The following is an 18,350-nucleotide window of genomic DNA, read 5'->3' as shown; positions in this document are numbered from 1 at the left end:
TTATCTAAGTGTCGTTCAATATCAAAACCAAGGAAATGGACATTGGTCCTCTGTGTGTGTGTGTGTGTGTTTGTGTGTGGTGTCCCAGTTCCACCTACACCATGCTCCAATAGATGCTGGGGACATACTGTGAATAAGACCCTGTTCCAGTTGCCCAGGGACTCAGAGTCAAGTGCAAAAGAGACACATACAAATGACATCAAAACAACAAAAAATCCTGGCCGGGCACGGTGGCTCATGACTGTAATCCCAGCACTTTGGGAGGCCGAGGAGAGCGGATCACGAGGTCATGAGATCGAGACCATCTTGGCCAACGTGGTGAAACCCCATCTCTACTAAAATACAAAAAAAAAATTAGCCAGGCGTGGTGGCGCGTGCCTGTAGTCCCAGCTACTCAGGAGGCTGAGGCAGGGGAATTGTTTGAACCCTGGAGGCAGAGGTTGTGGTGAGCCGAGATTGTGCCCCTGTACTCCAGCCTGGCGACAGAGCAAGACTCCATCTCAAAATAATAATAAATCCTGATCGCACTAGCTAACGCTTACTGGCTGCTTCCTGCATCCTTTATGTAAATTACCTCATTTCAGAGTCACACCTCCCTACGAGGGTGAAGCTATTGTCACTTGGTAGATGAGGAAACACTGATCCGGGAGGTTAAGCCACTGTGCAATGCCATGCCAGCTGGTAGGTGACTGGGGCAGGCAGAATGTGATGAGGGCATCGACCAGGGTGGAGTGAAAGCTCTGAGAGCTCACGGTGGGAAGAGCAGGGCAGGGATATCGGACAGTGTCTGGAGATATTTTTGGCTATCAAGATGGGGGTGTGGGCCAGGCTCAGTGGCTTCCATCACCTTGGGAGGCCAAGACAGGAGGATCACTTGAGCCCAGGAGTTTGAGACCAGCCTGGGCAACACAGAGAGAGCCTGTCTCTACAAAACAAAACAAAAATTAGCTGGATGTGGTGGTGTGCACCTGTAGCCCAAGCTACTTGTGAGGCTGGAGAGGCTAACGCAGGAGGATTGCTTGAGCCTAGGAGTTCAAGGCTTCTGTGAGCCAAGATTTCATCACTATACTTCATATACTCCAGCCTGGGCGATAGAGTAAAAGTCTGTCTCAAAAAAAAAAAAAAAAAAGGAAAAGAGTGGTGTGTGTGTTTGTGTGTGTGTGCGCATGCTACTGGCATCAAGTGTGTAGAGACCAGGGATATTGCTAAATGTCCTACAGTGCACAGGACAGTCCCTGACACAAAAAGTGCCTGAGTCCCAAATGTGAATCATGCACGACTGAGAAACTCCAGGGAAAGTTCCCAGGGGAGATGCTATCAGGACAGAGTTGGCCAAACTAAGGAGCAAGAAGGTGGCTTCAGACAGAACAAATGTATGGACAAAGGCTGTGGGAAGCAGCACAGTACCAGACTTGACCTCAAGTGATCTGCCCGCCTTGGCCACCTAAAGTGTTGGGGTTACACCTGTATTCCTAGCACTTTGGGAGGCTGAGGTGGGTGGATCCCATGAACCAGGAGTTTGAGACCAGCCTGGCCAACATGGTGAAACCCTGTCTCTACTAAAAATACAAAAATTAGCCAGGCGTGGTGGTGGGCAACTGTAGTCCCAGCTACTCGGGAGGCTGGGGCAGGAGAACCCGGGAGACGGAGTTTGCCATGAGCCGAGAACCCATGAGGTGGAGGTTCACCACTGCACTCAAGCCTGGGCAACAGAGCGAGACTCCGTCTCAAAACAAAAAAATAAAATAAATGATCTTTTTCAGCAGAACCATCCATTTTCCAGCTAACTCAGCAGCATGTAGTCATCTGCCACCGCCCTCAGGAAGTGTGCGAGTGCCGGGCATGGAGCCTGGTGCAGTGAGCCCTCTGCGGGGTGTGCTGCTGTCTTTACCTGGCTTGCAGCAACTGGTATTGGGAAACTTTTCACGTCGTTCCAGAAACAGTTAGGCAGCACCTTCAATAAAATTAGGCACATTTTCTGTCCTAGATAAAATATCGGAAGAGGCTTACATCTGCATACACTTACAGGTATCTGCTTAAGAAACACCTTAGCGTGCCTTCTGCATTCCAGACTGACGCCTCTTCCAGGAGTCACAGCGCTTGCTGCTGCTCCGAGCGGCTTCGGAGAATCCCACTGGGGATCCATGCTGAAGAGTCACCTCTAGGGAGAAGCTCTCGGCCTCCATCAGGGCACCGCTCCCACGTTGTGGACTGTTCCGGGGATGGTGTCCTGCACTCTCAGACCACTCCTGCAGCCCCTCCTGGCTGCTGCTCCGGGCTCAGAGTGCTCAGTGTTATGAAGGAGCAGATGTTTCTAAGAGAAACACACACAAAATCATTACATCAGATGCCGGGATCATCACCTGCAGTGCCTCCAATGACGATAGCCTCTGAGACTCGTTGCTTGGGCAGTCACTGGCAGATTGGCACTCCAGGGGTCCAGCCTCCCACCCCCAAATGCTTTGCAGAGCCTCACCAAACAGACGCGATTGTATTGACTGACTGTCACTCCGTGGTCATAGATACCTAAGAGCTGATGGTCAAAGCTGATTAGCTGGGGCTATAAGGCAGGATGGCCCTGGACATGCAGGGTTTGAGGAGGTGGGGGTGTTCTTCAGGCTCTCAAAGGTCTTGCATTGCTCAACTGTGCCTGACACGGACCCCAGTGTCGTCTCTGGTTCCCTCCTCTAGGTGTGCACAATCTTCACTGCAGAGCACACCACGCATGGGCACATCAAGATGCACCATACCTACACCAATGTGGTGGGCCTGGGGGACTCCAGCACGTGGACGCTGCCTTATCTCAACTGCTGTCTACATGTTCCTTGCTCCTTTCCTCCTCCCCATCGTCACTCCACTGGTGGCTGTCGGTGAGTGCCATCAGAGCCCAAGTCGGCAGTGCCCTGCATGGACCTGGTTCTCCTGCTCTCTTTCCCTGCCTGGCTTCATGGAGGCTGCTTATAGAGGAAGGCCTGATAGATTCTTGCTGAGACAGCATGGCAGGGTAGAAAGAGCCTCGGACCCAGAGCTAAGTCTGGTTCTGCCACTTACTAGCTGGGGACCACGGGCAGATAATTTAACCTGTCTGAGTCTCGGGTCCTGTACCTGCTCCTCAAGTACGGTATGAGAGAAAATGAGGTCCTAGGTATAAAAATGTTTTGCAGGGTTCAGGCATGGTGGCTCACGCCTGTAATCCCAGCACTTTGAGAGGCTGAGGCAGGTGGATTGCCTGAGCTTAGGAGTTTGAGACCACCCTGGGCAACATGGTGAAACCCTATCTCCACTAAAACACAGGAAATTAGCTGGGTGTGGTGGCGGGCGCCTGTAGTCCCAGCTACCTGGGAGGCTGAGGCAGGAGAATCACTTGAACCCAGGAGACGGAGCTTGCAGTGAGCTGAGATCGCGCCACTGCACTCCAGCCTGGGTGACAGAGTGAGACTGTGTCTCCAAAAAAAAAAAAAAAAAAATATTGCTTTGCAGAAATAATACTTCCTGTTATCAGCTTTGATATCAGGAGAGCGATGTCATATGGTGGAGGGAGGCAGGGGCGATGGGGCAGCTAGACCTGGATTCAAATCCCAGGGCTTGACTTGGTCAGATTGCTTAATGTTTCTGTTTCTTTCTTTGTTTTTCTTTCTTCATTTTTTCTTTTCTTTCTCTTTTCTTTTCTCTCTCTTTTTTTTTTTTAACAGAGTCTCACTTTGTTGCCCAGGCTAGAGAGTGCAGTGGCACAATCTCAGCTCACTGCAGGTGGCACACACCCATAGTCTCAACTACTCAGGGGGCTGAAGTGGGAGGATCACCCAAGCCTGGAGGTCAGGCTCCTCCTGAGTAGCTGGGTCTACAGGTGTGTGCCACCACGCCCAGCAAATTTTGTGTATCTTTGATAGAGATGGGGTTTCACCATGTTGCCCAGGCTGGTCTCAAACTCACAGGCTCAAGCGATCTGCTCATCTTGGCCTCCAAAAGTGCTTGGTTTATAGGCTTGAGCCACCAAGCCTGGCCTCTGTTTCTTCATCCACACAATGGGGACCCTGCTTTTCAGGGTGCCCCCGCCAACGCCTTAGCGTGCTTGAGCCAGCAGAGAGCTGCTCCTGATGGATCTGAGCCTTGCCTGTCCCCTCCATGTCTTGCCCCTTCCGGCAGAGCGGCTGAGGAAGGTGGAGCTCAGGACAGCCCTGCGGACGCTGGCCCTGATTTCCCTGGGCCTTTATTCTCACTACTGGCTGCTCCTGAATGTGTCAGGCTTCAAGAGCCCCAGCTCGGCCCTGGGCTGCATGTTCCTCACCAGTCCTGTTGGCCCACCCCTACCACCACGTTAACATCTTCCAGGTGAGGCCACCCCAACCTGGGCACTGGGCAGCTAAGGGGGACATTCTCCAGGGGCCCTGACTGAAGGCTGGACTCTAGGTTGAGGAGAGAGGGGCCACCTGAAGGATGAGGCATCCTCCCTCTCGCTCTCATCACACTGTGCCCTTGCCTCATCCTGGAGAGACCCTTCCTGCTGTCTTCACTAGTCAAGATCCTACTCATGATTGACAGTCAAATTGCACAGGTAGTGTCAGGTGCTTCCTCTGCCAGGCACTATGTTAGGTCTAGGAACTCAGAGGTGAACAGGAGCTTCGGGTTGGTGCAGGATAGGACACAATTATGGAATTAAGTAATTAACAGCAGTTGTGGTATGTCGTCTCTTCCTGACCACCCCCAACTCCAAGGATCATTCAAGAGTTTCGGTTTCAGGTAAGAAGCAAGCTTCTCAGCTGGGTGCGGTGGCTCACTCCTGTAATCCCAGCACTTTGGGAGGCTGAGGTGGGTGGATCACCTGAGGTCAGGAGTTGGAGACCAGCCTGGCCAACATCGCAAAATCCTGTCTATTAAAAACACAAAAATTAGCTGGGTGTAGTGGCAAGCCCCAGTAATCCCAGCTACTTGGGAGGCTGAGGCGGGAGAATCGCTTGAACCTGGGGGGCGGAGGTTGCAGTGAGCCGAGATTGTGTCACTGTACTCCATCCTGGGGGGCACAACGAGACTCTGGCTAACAAAAATAAAAATAAAAATAAAAAAGAAGTGAGCTCTTCTTCAACATAGTCAGCTGCCTCCCTCCATGCGCAGATGCCAAGCGGTAGGAGATAAAGGCCTCAGCGACTGCCCCAAGGCAGGCAGATGCGTAGATGCCAAGTGGTAGGAGATAAAGGCCCCAGTGCCTGCCCTGAGGCAGATGGAGGAACTGGACACGGAGTTCCTCATGGGAGGCCAGGGCTCAGCATTCAGCTCCGGTGTCATTTCCACAGGGACATCTCCCTGTTTCCTGCTCAGGGAAGGCCCCAGAGTAGAGCTTCCTGTACTTCCTTGTCTAGCACTTACCACAACTGCTGTTAACTACTTAATTACTTAATTCCACAATTGTGTCCTGTCCTGCACCCAATGAAGCTCCTGGTCACCTCCGAGTTCCTGACCTAGGACAGCACCTGGCAGAGGAAGCACTCGACACTGTTAAACTTGATCTTGAATGATAAGTAGGATCTTGACTGGTGAACAGAGCAGGAAGGGTCTCTTCAGGACGAGGCAAGGGCATGGTGTGATGAGACTGAGTGGTAGGCAGTTGAGAGCATTAGGGAACCACGGGACCTGAGACGTGCCCAGGCTAAGCCCCTCACTGTTCAGATGGGGAGGGAGGCCCAGAGATGGATGAGACTCAGTACGGAAAACAGAGAGGGTTGTCATCGCAGCTGGGCCAGGAACCCCTCTACCAGGTCCCCCCACATGGGAGGTGGGGGACACAAGAATCCTCTGGGTAGCATGAGATCCCAGGACACCTGAAGTGGGGTGGGGAGGTCCAGGCTACCCGGCGTGACCCACGTGTCTGTCACAGCACATTGGCTGCCCATGTTCTCCCGGGACAAGCCCCGCTGGATACACATGATGAGCCTGAGAGTGCTTAACCTGGCCCGGGTGCCTGTGCTGGACTGGGCGTTTGGCCACTCGATCATCAGCTGCCATGTGGAACAGCACCTCTTCCCCAGGCTCTCTGATAACATGTGCCTGAAGGTAGTCGAGGGCTGGGCTGGGGATGCTGGAATGAAGGGACTGTTAGAGGGTGGAAAGGAAGATTCTTCAGCCCAGCGGGGTCGCTCACACCTGTAATCCTGGCACATTCGGAGGCTGAGGCGGGCAGATGGCTTGAGCCCAGGAGTTTGAGAGCAGCCTGGGCAAGATGGTGAAACCCCGTCTCTACAAAAAATTCAAAAATCAGCCAGGTGTGGGGGCACATGCTTGTGGTCTGAGCTGCTTGGAAGCTGAGGTGAGGACCACCTGAGTCTGTGGCGGCTGAGGCTGCAATGAACCATAATCGCGCCACTGCACTCCAGCCTGGGTGACGGGGTAAGACGCTGTCTTAAAAAAAAAAAAAAAAAAAAAAAGGTGGCAGGGGAGGGACGAACCTTCAGGGTTCACCTGAACTCCAAGTCCCCCAACTGGCCTGGTCAAAGGTCACCCAGGAAGGGCAGCCCAGCGTATCCACAGCAGTATGGGTTTCAGATCAGAGACACCCAGGTTTCTTACTAGCAGGGCCACTCTGGACAAGCGAACTGAATGCCTCTAGGCCTCAGCTTTCTCTTCTGTAAAATGGAAGTAGAAGGGCTTATGTTGACAGGTTTTGAGGATGAAATGGAGAAATATATCTGAAATGTTCGGCACACAGTAGGTGCTTGGTAAAAGGGAGCTCTGGTTTTTATCCCCCTGTGCCAAGGAGGGCTGTCACGCAGTCAGGATCCCTGGATGTTGGGGAGAAGCCACTCCTTTCTTCTGCTGGGTTGGGGACAAGAATTCTCTGACTTAAGCCCTTCTACTCCTCAGGAGAATCTTGGAACAAGGCCGACAGGAGCTGCGGGTGGGAAGATGATGCCCCCCGCCACCCACCATAGGATGATGGGCCTGTCCACAGCCCCGGCTCATAGGCCCCTCTCCTGCCCATTTTCCACCAGGTGAAGCCCGTGGTGTCCCAGTTCCTCCATGAGAAGCAGCTACCGTACAACGAGGACTCGTACCTGGCTCGCTTCCGGCTGTTTCTCTGTTGCTATGAGGAATTCATGGTGCAGGCCCCACCTATCACTGAGCTCGTGGGGCTGCAATGAGGCCGGGCCAGTGCAGCCACCCCGTCCCTCCCTGGCCCTCCTGCTGCTGTTGGCCCAGGCGGTGTGGCTCAGTGGCTGGTGGCGGACCTGGAGAGTGGAGGCACCAGGCAGGCAGGGGGGCAGGGGAGCTCAGGCCTGGGGTCTGGGGTCCACCTGCCTTGCGTGCTTTTCTGGGTTTTGAGGGGTGTCTGGGGGAGGTGGTAATGGTGGCTGTGCATTCTGGTCAGTCGGGACCTCAGCAACTTCATCTCAGGACTAAAGAGCTGGGTCCTTCCCCCTGCTCTATCCTTGGTAGGACTAAGGGGAGGTGACAAGGTGAGTGAGGAGGGATACTGTGCAGGGGCCACCTGGGAGACAGCAGGGGACACAGAAAGATCAGGGTCAGTTCCCTCGGCTGGGACCTCCCTGGCATTGGGACAGCCCCACATGGCCTTGGCCACTGTTTCCTTCAGGCTCTGCGCACCAAGGTGCCCTCTCCCTGGGGACCTCAGGGTGAGCTTGCTTTTGGCAGGCCTTCCTCAATCCTCAGCCAAAGGAACCTATGCAAGGCACTGGCTCAGCAGTTCCCCAGGCCGCAGTATCAGTGAGATAAAAGTGAGTGTGTTTTGTGGGGAGGGAACTCCAGGGGAAGTGAGGGGAGAAGGTTCCTCAGGGACAGAGTCGGGGAAAGAGTATAAACAGCAGGCTGGGGGAGGTGGCTCACGCCTGTAAGCCCAGCACTTTGGGAGGCCGAGGCGGGCGGATCATGAGGTCAGGAGTTCGAAACCAGCCTGGCCAATATGGTGAAACCTTGTCTCTACTAAAAATACAAAAATTTAGCTGGGTGTGGTGGCGGACACCTGTAGTCCCAGCTACTGGGGAGGCTGAGGCAGGAGAATCGCTTGAACCTGGGAGGTGGAGGTTGCAGTGAGCCAAGATTGCACCATTGCACTCCAGCCTGGGCGACAGAGAGAGACTGCATCTCAAAAAAAAAAAAAAAAAAAAAAAAGAATAAATAGCTTTGAATGTGACCTTGGCTAGTTAAAACAGTTTGCTTTGTTCTGTGATGTTTAGAAGTGGTGAACCTGGGGATCATCCACTGGGAGAGAGAAGAATTTGTGGGAGGGGGCTGGGGTTGGAGGGGGTTCTGGGAACAGGGTCTGGAGGACAGATGGCCTCAGAGAGGAATGGGAGGAGGGTGGGGTGCAGATAGAAGAGCCTGAAGTCAGGGCTGGGCGGGGCTGTGGAAGGATGGTCGGCAGCCTGGGAATGAGGCGGGAATATAAGGGAACTGCCAATGCCAGGCAGAGGAAGATGCCAAGGTGCTGGGGGACACCACTGAGATTCAGCCTACAGTGGGTAGTATTGAGAGGGCCAGGAGCTGCCCCAGCTGGGGGCTGAATTGGGAGGGTGCCAGGAAGTGCCCAGGTGGAGGCTGACAGAGAGACAGAGAAGGAGGCCAGACCCATTAGTTGAAAACAGGGTCTCTCACCTCGGCACCATTGACTTTTTTTTTTTTTTAAATGGAGACGAAGTCTTGCTCTGATGCACAGGCTGGAGTGCAGTGGCACGATCTCAGCTCACTGCAACTTCCCCCTCCCGGGTTCAAGCGATTCTCAACCTCCCAAGTAGCTGGGACTACAGGCGCCTGCAGCCATGCCCGGCTAATTTTTTGTTATTTTAGTAGAGATGGAGTTTCACCATGTTGCCCAAGCTGGTCTTGAACTCCTGAGCTCAGGCAATCCGCCCACCTCGACCTCCCGAAGTGTTAGGATTACAGGCATTAGCCACCGTGCCCGGTCACTACTGACATTTTATCTGGCCAATTCTGTGTTGTTGGGGGCTGTCCTGTGCATTATAGGATGTTTAGCAGCATCACTGGTTTCTACCTACTAGATGCTGGGAACTCAAGTTGTGACAATCAAAAATGTCTCCAGACATTGCCAAGTCAACCCAGTTGAGAACATGCAAGTCATTCTCTGAGCACGTAATTGCCTTGTTTTTCAGTGAAGGCCTTGGATGGGGTGAAAGGCGTGCTGACCCTGCTGATAAAGAGACAAACTGCCGGCAAATGGGAGCCTGTGGGATGGGCAGAGGGATGTGGCTACAGGCACAGGCATTCCCTGAGCCCTGTTCCGTTGGAGAGCCCCTCTGTGGTGTGGCCTTAGGCAGCTGCAGAGAGGCCATTGATTCCTTTAGGTGCACTCCCACTCATCTCCACCACACCTTCCTTTACCAAAGACCGCAGCTCCTTTAGACGCCCTTTTCCATAGCTACAGGCTCCCACTAGTTCCTAAACAGTCTGAAACAGCTCCCTCCAGGCTTGTGGTAGTAGTGACTTCCAGCTGTTGCTAGCCTGGGGTGCTTCTCCATTCCCTTCACCCTGCTCATACCTCTGTATACAAACTCCTTCATTAAACTGTCCTCAATCACCCCTTTTGAGTGTGCCATCTGTTTCCTGCTAGAAGGCTGACTGATAGACTGGAATTTTGGATCCAGGCAGCCCTCTTGGCACGAGGCAGGCTTGGCGGCTCCCCAGCCCACCGCTTTGCTATATGTTATTGCTGCTCCTTGGAAATGCATTAGCAGCTTAGAAATGGCCTTGAGGTCTAGGGGTGTAATTAATCAAACTGCTAATTCTCCATCTGAGAAATGCAGTGGCAGAAAAGGCCCCAGTTGCACAGTCCTGGCTCATAATGAAAACCATCCAAATACATAACCAATGACTCACTGTTATTGATCTTGACTTGACTGGGGTATGGGCAGCAGCTGCAGGCCCTGGTGCCAGATCTGGCTGCACCATGAGTATCCTGGGAACAAGTCACTCGATTGCTTTGAGGCTCCATTTTCTGTTTCGCTTAGGATGTGGGCTGGGAATTTCTGGGACCTGAGAGGTGAGGGAGGTGACAGGAGTGAATGAAGTATATCCAGGTCTCTAAAGAGGCCTAAGGTCTAATCTATAGAGACATATGGGAGACGGTCATAATACATATGGATGACGATGATAATAGCTAACGTTTATCTAGCATTTATGGAAGTTGTCTTTAGCTACATCACCTGATTTTAATGTCTACAACAAATTGCCGCTGTTCATATTTCCCCCGAATGTTACAGATGGTGAAAAAAAGTCCTGGAGAGATTAAATTTCTCAACGTTATATAGCTAGTAAGTGGAGGAAGAGGGATTCAAACCTAGTGTTGTCTGACTCTAGAATCCATCCTCTTCACCACCAGATATACTGCCTCTAGATGGGGAGCCCTACATATACTTTTCGATTGTATGAATTTCCATTATGTGCCAGCCAGTGTGTGAAGCCCTGGGGATGTAAGAGCTAATGAGATTGGGTCCCCATCTTCGTGGAGCTTATAGTCTAGTGCAGGGGTAGTCCAACTCTGTGAAGGACCAGATAGTAAGTATCTGGGGCTTTGCGAACCATATGATCTCTGTTACAACTACTCAATTGTGCCGTCAAAGCACAAATATAGCCATAGACAATATGTAAAGAAGCATGGATGTCTTCCAATAAAAAGTTTTATTCAAACCGAAGTCTGAATTTCATGTAATTTTTACACGTCACACGATTTTGTTTTTTACCATTAAAAATGTAAAAACCAGCTGGGTGCAGTGGCTCACTCCTGTAATCCTGGCACTTTGCAAGGCCGAGGTGGGAGGATCACTTTGAGCTCAGGAGTTCGAGATCAGCCTGGGCGACATGGCAAAATCCCATTTTTCACAAAAAATTCAAAAATGAACCAGGTGTGGTGGCAGGCACCTGTGGTCCCAGCCACTCCGGAAGCCGAGGCCTGAGGCTTGCTTGAGCCAGGAAGCAGAGGTTGCAGTGAGCCGAGATGGCACCACTGCACTCCAGCCTGGGTGACAGAGCGGGACCCTGTCTCAAAAACCAAAACCAAAACCAAAAACCCCAAAACCTTCAAAAAAACCAAAAACAGTAAAAGCCATTCTTGTTGGTCATTCAAAACATGTTGGTGGACAGTATTTGGCCTGCAATCTATATGTTTGCCTACTCCTGGTCTAGTGGGACAGGCATAAAACACAGGACCTATTAGAAAGCAGAACAGTATTTACTTACCAGTGGGCGAGAGGGGAAGTGACCAGTAAGGGCACAGAGGACTACTGGGATATTGGCCATGCTTTATTTCTTGATCTGGGTGGTGGTTATATGGTTACACCTTGTGATATATTGTCAAGTTGTACACTTATGATTTGTGCACTTTTCTGTATGTTATTCTTGAATTTAAAATCTCGTTAAAAACGACAGTGTAGTAAGTCATGATGCGGAAAGGTCGGATGCTGTGGAATGAGAAGCTTTAACTCCTTGGAACTTGGGAGGGGACGGGTCAGAGAAAAGGCTGCTCCAAGGAAGTAATGTTTGACAAGAAGGCCCATGGGGAAAAGGAAGAGGCATTAGGTTTATAGGGTCAGCTGTGACTACGGATCCTGTTCTGATTTTAAAAAATATTTTGGTCATAGACTTGTTGCATTAATTTTGACCTTTTAAAACGTTGCGGTATTATATTTATCTTGATTACTGAGTGTTTTGGAGCCCCCTTAAATTCTGAACCCGAGGAGAGTACCTCAACCCTGGTCCCGACACGGCTGCACGGGGGTCGGAGGCTCTGTACTTAGTACCATAGGTACTAGTACACTGCCACGCCCCCCTTTTCTTCACCTATGTAATAGGAAAGGAGGTGAGGTGGGACGAGCTTTCCAGGGTTTAATATTCTCCCTGGCCCGACAAAGACAGGGATATGAGGGATTACCTCGGCACAACACCCGGGGTCCAAGAACGAAGCTGCTGGGTTCCGCACGGGAGCTCCCTTGTTCCGGACTTCCGCACTCGGGTTATTTCCCAAAGGCGGGAAGGCTGGCTTGGAGCCGGACTAATGATTGGCTGGAACGAAGTCACGCGGGAGGATTCGCTATCAAATGGCACGGGCGTATGCGTCATCAGCGAGCGACGAGAGCCTCCCGAGAGGGGCGCGGCTAAGTAAAATAGGCTCCTTTCTAATTGGTTATTTCCTTGGGAAAAGACTGAAACAGCAATGGAGATTCGCTGTCTTCTAGGCTTCCGGGATTTGGGGGGAAGGTGAGGCTTGGGGAGAAATGTATTAAATCGCGTATACCCCGGATGCTCTGAGGGGCGGGGCTTCCACTGTGGGGCGTAGTTAAGGGCGGGTCTCTCTTTTGGGGGCGGGATTCTCTTGAGAGTAGGGGTGCAGCCGCAACGCTCTGCCTTCCCGGAGCGCGGGGGGCGGGGTTAGGGGCAGGGCCTCGCTTGTGGGCGGGCCCGGGCAGGGGCGGGCTTGCACTGCGGGGCAGTAGCCAGGACCGGATCCGCTTGCAGGTTGCTGTTCCCAGCCATGGCTTCGCGCTGCTGGCGCTGGTGGGGCTGGTCGGCGTGGCCTCGGACCCGGCCGCCTCCCGCCGGGAGCACCCCGAGTAGGAGCAGGGCGCCTTTGGGGCTGGATGGGAGGGCGGGGAGGCCTGCGAGCGCTGAGTAGGGGTCGGAGCCGAGCTGGGGCAGGGCTGGAGATGGATGAGACTGAAGGAGTGTCTTCTTGCTAGCGAGGTCGCGGTAGTGTACGGGGGGTGGGCGGAGATCTGTGCGTGAGATGTGAGGCTCCTAGGGTGAGAGACGGAGGTCAACAAAGGTGAAAGGAGAGACTTTGAGATCCACAGGTGTGAGACGGGGTGAATGGGGAGTGATACGGAGGTCTGTGGGGCGAGAGGCGAAGTCTGAGTCGAAACAGGGATCTGTAGGAATAAGACGGGTCTATATGGGCAGTATAGCGTTTTGTGGAGGGAGAGAGAGGTTAGAGGAGGGACACTGTGAGGAGACCCACGGGGGCGAGATTGGGATGATGTGGAGGCCGTTGGAAGGATGTGGGATTCCAGCGGATTGGACAGAGAATGAAGTGTTATTGGGCAGGCCATTGGCAGTGGTGTAGTAGGTTCATGGGTGAGATGTGAGGCTCTGGATGAACACACAGCCTTTGGGGGTTCAGATGAAGTAAGAGACCCTCAAATGCCACAGCCTTGAGGAACAAGAGAAGGAGGATGCAGGTGAGGGTGAAGCTTGGGAAGTTCCAGCTTCTGTTGGATATTCAGGTTGGTTTGGGACTGGGGAGAGAAGTTAATTTTGACCTTTTCCCTCTCCTCTGCCTGGCCCCAGGCTTCCGCCACCATTTATCCACACAGGAGAAGACCCCTCAGATCTGTGTGGTGGGCAGTGGCCCTGCTGGCTTCTACACAGCCCAACACCTGCTAAAGGTAAACCACTTACTCATAGTCCATCATTCACCTGCTGCTCCAGTCCTAAGGGCAAGGCTCACCCTCTTTGGGTTTTAAGAGCACTCCTGGATGCCTGATGGGGAAGGGGCTCCCAGCCATCTGGCCTGGATACTTCCCACGTGCTTCCTCACCTACACCTGAGGCTCCCCTCCCCTCATGTCCTCAGTGTGAGAGAGGTATAAAACACACATTGGTGGTGAGTGGTCAGTGGCAGGTAGTCAGCTTTGCCTCCCTGGCCAAGCACTCCAGGGGGTTTCTGTAGACCTGCAAAATGACTTTGTTCTCCTTTATCTTCCCTCCTTTCTCTTTTGTCTTCACTCTGTCCCAAACATCCTGCATCTCGAGGCTACCCACCTCCTCTGCTTTCTGTAACTTTACCTGCCTTGCGATGCCCTCCTCACCCATAGCTCCAGTCCTCCATGCCATTCTGTTATTTCAGCCTGCCCTCTGCCCCTCTCCCTTTCCCTGTGAAGGCCAGGATCTCAAGGCTTTCAGCGTCCGCCTTGGCAGGAAGGGCCCCAAGCTAAGTCTACAGGCTATACTTGAGACTGCACATCAGACTTTGGGACAGAGTAGAGAAGGGATACCCAGGTTAACTGAGACATGAGACAATTGCCTAGCTTTGGAGAGGCTTGGAGTGTCCGTGGAGATAGGAGAAAGGATGAATATCTTAATTATACACAAACACACACACGAAATGTAGGGTGACCAACTGGCCTGGATTGCCTAGGACAAGGGACTTCAGCGCTAGCTGAAGGTTCTTGGGAAACCGGGATGAGCTGATCACTCTGCTGAAAAGTGACCCATGCATGCTTCCCAGGCAACACAGCTGAAAGAGCTAATTACAATAGTGTGGGCAGCGTGAGCCGAGGCAGGTGGGGTCAATCAGAAACTGTTTCCTGGGCCGGAAGCCCAGGTGGCTCATGCCTGTAATCCCAGCACTTTGGGAGGCCGAGGCAGGTGGATCACGTGAGGTCAGGAGTTTGAGACAAGCCTGGCCAACATGGTGAAACCCCCATCTCTACTAAAAATACAAAATTTGGCCACGTGTGGTGGCACATGTGTGTAGTCCCAGGTACTTAGGAGGCTGAGTCTGGAGGATCGCTTGAACCCAGGAGGTGGAGGTGGCATTGAGCCACCTCCAGCCTGGGCGACAGAGAAAGACCCTGTCTCAAAAAAAAAAAAAAAAAAGAGTGCATTTGAGCTGCACTGAAGCAGACCAAGGGCTTTGGCGGGGGCCTCCCACATGTGGGGAGTCATCCTGGAATGCAAGGCCGTGGGCACGCTGCCACGTGGGAGGGAGGACAGCCTGGGCTCTGGGATGGAAATCAGGGAGCACACAGGGGCTGGAGAGGCCCTGAAGGGCTTCGTATAAGGGACATTTTGTTAGCTGAGCCTGAAATTTTGGAAGTGGGGAGAGTAAGCCTTCCAGGCAGTGCTCTTTTTTTTTTTTTTTTTTTTTTTTTTTTTTGAGATGGAGTCTGGCTCTGTCACCCAGGCTGGAGTTCAGTGGCATAATCTCAGCTCACTTCAACCTCCACCTCCCAGGTTCAAGCGATTCTCCTGCCTCAGCCTCCTGAGTAACGGGGTTACAGGCGCACACCACCACATCCAGCTAATTTTTGTATTTTTAGTTGAGACAGGGTTTCACCATGTTGATCAGGCTGGTTTTGAACTCCTGACCTTGGCCTCCCAAAGTGCTGAGATTACAGGCGTGAGTCCCCGCGCCCGGCCAGGCAGTGTTCTTGGCACGACTGTACTCAGCTGGCAGACACGTGCATGCTTTCCTTGTGGAATGGGATGGGGAGGGGCTCAGGCCAGTTACAACCCTTGTTCTGATCCTTGGGCTGATCTTTGCCCACAGGGAGCTCCAAGCTACTGGCTGTGCTCCTAAGACAGGACCACGTGCAGCACGTTTGGGACAGTGGCACTTAGCTTGAGTCAGGCACTGAGCACAGCATCTCGTAGCATCCTCATGACAACCTGCAAAGCAGGTGTCATGCCTCTTGCTTCACAGGTAAGGATGCCAGGGCTGAGTGAGGTTGTCCAAGCTGCCACTGCGGAGCAGGGACGGCACTGGGGTCTCAGCGAAGGCAGCTCCGTGCGAGGCCATCCATGTTCGTCCATTCAGTAACCATTTACTGGACGTAACATGTTCTGGGCACAGGCTTCACTGGGAACATGGGGGTGAGCAGGACAGACGTCCCTGTGCTCGAGGACCTGACATTCGAATGTCGGGGGGACCGGTGGATAATTTACAAGGTATTTTAGGGCTCTGACGGCTGTAAGCACAGAGACTGGGGTGCGGGGAGGGGGTCCATGCCCAGTCTGGAGGAAGAGATGTCCCAATTGCAGTCTGAAGGGCAGTAGATGTCAGGTTGGGGGACAATGGCAGGAGTGTCCCAGGCACAGAAAACCGTGTGAACAAAGAGGAAGAGAATGGCCCTCTGGGGAAAGGGCAAGTTCTGGAAGGTGTGTGTGTGCAGTAAGGAATGAGGAGGTGAGAGCCGAGGCCGAGAGGTAGGTAGGACCCAGATCCTGGGGGGCTTGGAAGCCACTGACCAGGCTCTGGAGGCAGGTTTCTCTGGGAGGTATCCATAGCTGCCTCCTCTTCCCCCATCAGAGTCTCCTGGGACATCTTATCAAAATACACATTTCTGGGCCTAGCTCGGACCTAATCAAACTCTGTGGCTGGGCCCAAGAGTCAGCAATGTTGAACACCCTGAAGGATTCGTGTGCCCACTGCTGTAGGTGGTTGGCTTCACTGGAGAGTTTTCAGGGTGCTGATTTCCTTCAGGATGCCCCTCTGCCTGCAGGGTAGGTCCAGGCAGGGCTGGTGGCCAGAGAGCAGTGGGGAGCTGCTGGGGTGGTAGTGAGGAAGAGGACTGGGAGGATAGGGGATTGATGGGATCAGGTGGGGGGTCAGGGAGGAGCCCCAAGTTCCAGCTTGGGCCCTGAGTGGATGGGGTCGAGGGAACGGGAGCAGAAGGGGAGCGGTTTGGGGCAAGGGGACTTGGCTTAAATCTGGATGGATTTGAGATGTCTGGGGTGGGACATCCAGGGGTCTCAGGTTTGGAGCTTGGGAAGATGTCTCGGCAGGAGAGAGAGAGAGTAGAAAGTCATCAGCAAGTTAAAGGGAATTTGGGGTTGCAGGAGGGAATGGGTTAAATCCCCAGGGAGGAGGAAGGGGGGCCACATCGGAAGAACCTCAGAGAATGTCCTTGTTAGCGGGGAGCAGCTAGAGGGACGGGAGGGAGGGAGGGAGGGAGGAAGGAAGGAAACCTGGAAGATGAGGTCAGCCACGAGAGATAAGGGGTAAGAATATCTGGCAGACTTAGTGTTCCGGAGGTGGCCCTGGAGAGGACAACGTGACCCAGAGTGAAGGATCCGTCACAGGAAAGAATGGAAGATAAGGATAGAGAGGTCGGTTGGGTGAGGTGTTGACCTCCAGGCCGAGCAGTTTGAACTTTATGCTGTGGCACTGGGCCCCAGCGAAGATTTTTGAGCAAGGCAGTGACATACAACAACAGAATAGTAATGATAGCTCCCTTCTTGATTGAACACTCAGAGTAGGTTGCACCCCGGGCTGCCTGATTACTCATTTAACCTTGAGCAGGACGCCGCAGGGCTCTTGTTTTGGACAGAGAAGAAACTTTGCCCAGGCCATAAGCCAGCTAGTGCTGGAGCTGGGATTGGCACCCAAGGCTACCTGTTTGACTCCAAGCTGGGAGCGCTTTGTGGGTACAACATCGTGGGCCTTGAGGGAGGTGGTTTGGGGAGCCCCCTGTGGCTGGCCTGGGATGGAGAGAGGCAGGAGGTGGGGGAGGGTGGACTTGGGTGCAGGCAGGGGAGTGGAGGGGAAGAGGGGATTTGGGCAAAGGTGAGGAGGTGGGTGGGAGCCTTAGTTGTGGGTAGGGAGACTGATGGGCAGGGGCTTATTTGCCTTGAGTCCCAGTGAAGCTGGAGGTGTCATAGTGAGGACCTATGATAGGATGGGGGGCTGGGCGTGTCAGCCGTAGCACCCCTAACTGCTTTACTGCTAACCGGCCTGTGGCCCGGAGTCCCACCACCCTGACCTCCTGATGCTTCCCAGCAGCTGTGAGAGGGAGCTGTCATCCGTCCTAGTGTGCAGAGGGGGAGACTGAGACCTGGGGAGGCCCTGGGACTTGCTGGGATCATGTGGCTGGTTGGTGGCAGAGCCAGACCAGACTTGCCTGCTGGACCCCCGACCCTGTGCCTTCCACATGGCCTCTCAAGGTGCCCCGGAAAGGCGGTCAGCGCAGAACCACTGCCTGAGACTGTCTCTCTAAGACTGGGAGCAGGCCCATTTCCACCTCTCTTCCCCATGAATCCCCAGCTCTGCCCCCTCCCTGTCCTGCTGCTCCCCTTTTCCCAGAGCGTGGTCCTCGGCACTAGAGCTAAGGCACCTGTGAATTTGGAGGGTGGCCCTCAGGTCCTCAGACTGGCTGGGACCTGAGGGTCCCAAGTGTCGAAGGGTTGGAGGCCAGGGCTGTGGGTTGCGCTTGACCTGAGAAGATCAAGAAGCCGCCCTGATACAATGCCACCTGGGGAAAGCCACAGCCTCCTCAGCTGGCCACATTTCTCCCCATCTCCAAGGGCTGGCCGTCTCCTTTTTTCTTTTCTTTTTTTTTGGAGACAGAGTCTTGCTCTGTCACCCAGGCTGGAGTGCAGTTACGCGATCTTGGCTCACTGCAAACTCTGCCTCCCGGGTTCAAGCGATTCTCCTGCCTCAGCCTCCTGAGTAGCTGGGATTACAGGTGCCTACTACCATGCCCAGCTAATTTTGGTGTTTTTAGTAGAGACAGGGTTTCACCATATTGGTCAGGCTGGTCTCAAACTCCCAACCTCAGGTGATCCACCCACCTCAGCCTCCCAAAATGCTGGGGTGACAGGCGTGAGCCACTG

The 18,350-nt window shown here is 53.4% G+C and overlaps 2 protein-coding genes across 2 annotated transcripts in view; both read left to right on the top strand.

The window, feature by feature from the left end:
• The first annotated feature begins 2,697 nt into the window (after positions 1-2,697).
• FADS6 (fatty acid desaturase 6) lies at positions 2,698-8,123 on the top strand. The gene is given in 7 exon segments (XM_011975606.1): positions 2,698-2,807; positions 2,809-2,870; positions 4,147-4,291; positions 4,293-4,332; positions 5,873-5,879; positions 5,882-6,048; positions 6,984-8,123. Coding segments are annotated over 7 exon segments (639 nt in total). The 5' UTR covers positions 2,698-2,739; the 3' UTR covers positions 7,134-8,123.
• Positions 8,124-12,412: 4,289 nt separating this feature from the next.
• FDXR (ferredoxin reductase) overlaps positions 12,413-18,350 on the top strand; it is a 10,626-nt gene continuing 4,688 nt past the window's right edge. Inside the window, 4 exon segments of the mRNA XM_011975494.1 lie at positions 12,413-12,572; positions 13,124-13,153; positions 13,156-13,241; positions 13,332-13,403. Coding sequence (XP_011830884.1) covers positions 12,494-12,572; positions 13,124-13,153; positions 13,156-13,241; positions 13,332-13,403 — 267 coding nt within the window. The 5' untranslated portion in view covers positions 12,413-12,493.

This window comes from Mandrillus leucophaeus, unplaced genomic scaffold (genome assembly GCF_000951045.1).
Source record: "Mandrillus leucophaeus isolate KB7577 unplaced genomic scaffold, Mleu.le_1.0 Scaffold1, whole genome shotgun sequence".
In the NCBI taxonomy this organism is placed as follows: domain Eukaryota; kingdom Metazoa; phylum Chordata; class Mammalia; order Primates; family Cercopithecidae; genus Mandrillus; species Mandrillus leucophaeus.
Note: the sequence above shows the minus strand (reverse complement) of the source record. Positions and strands in the feature narration are given on the sequence as shown.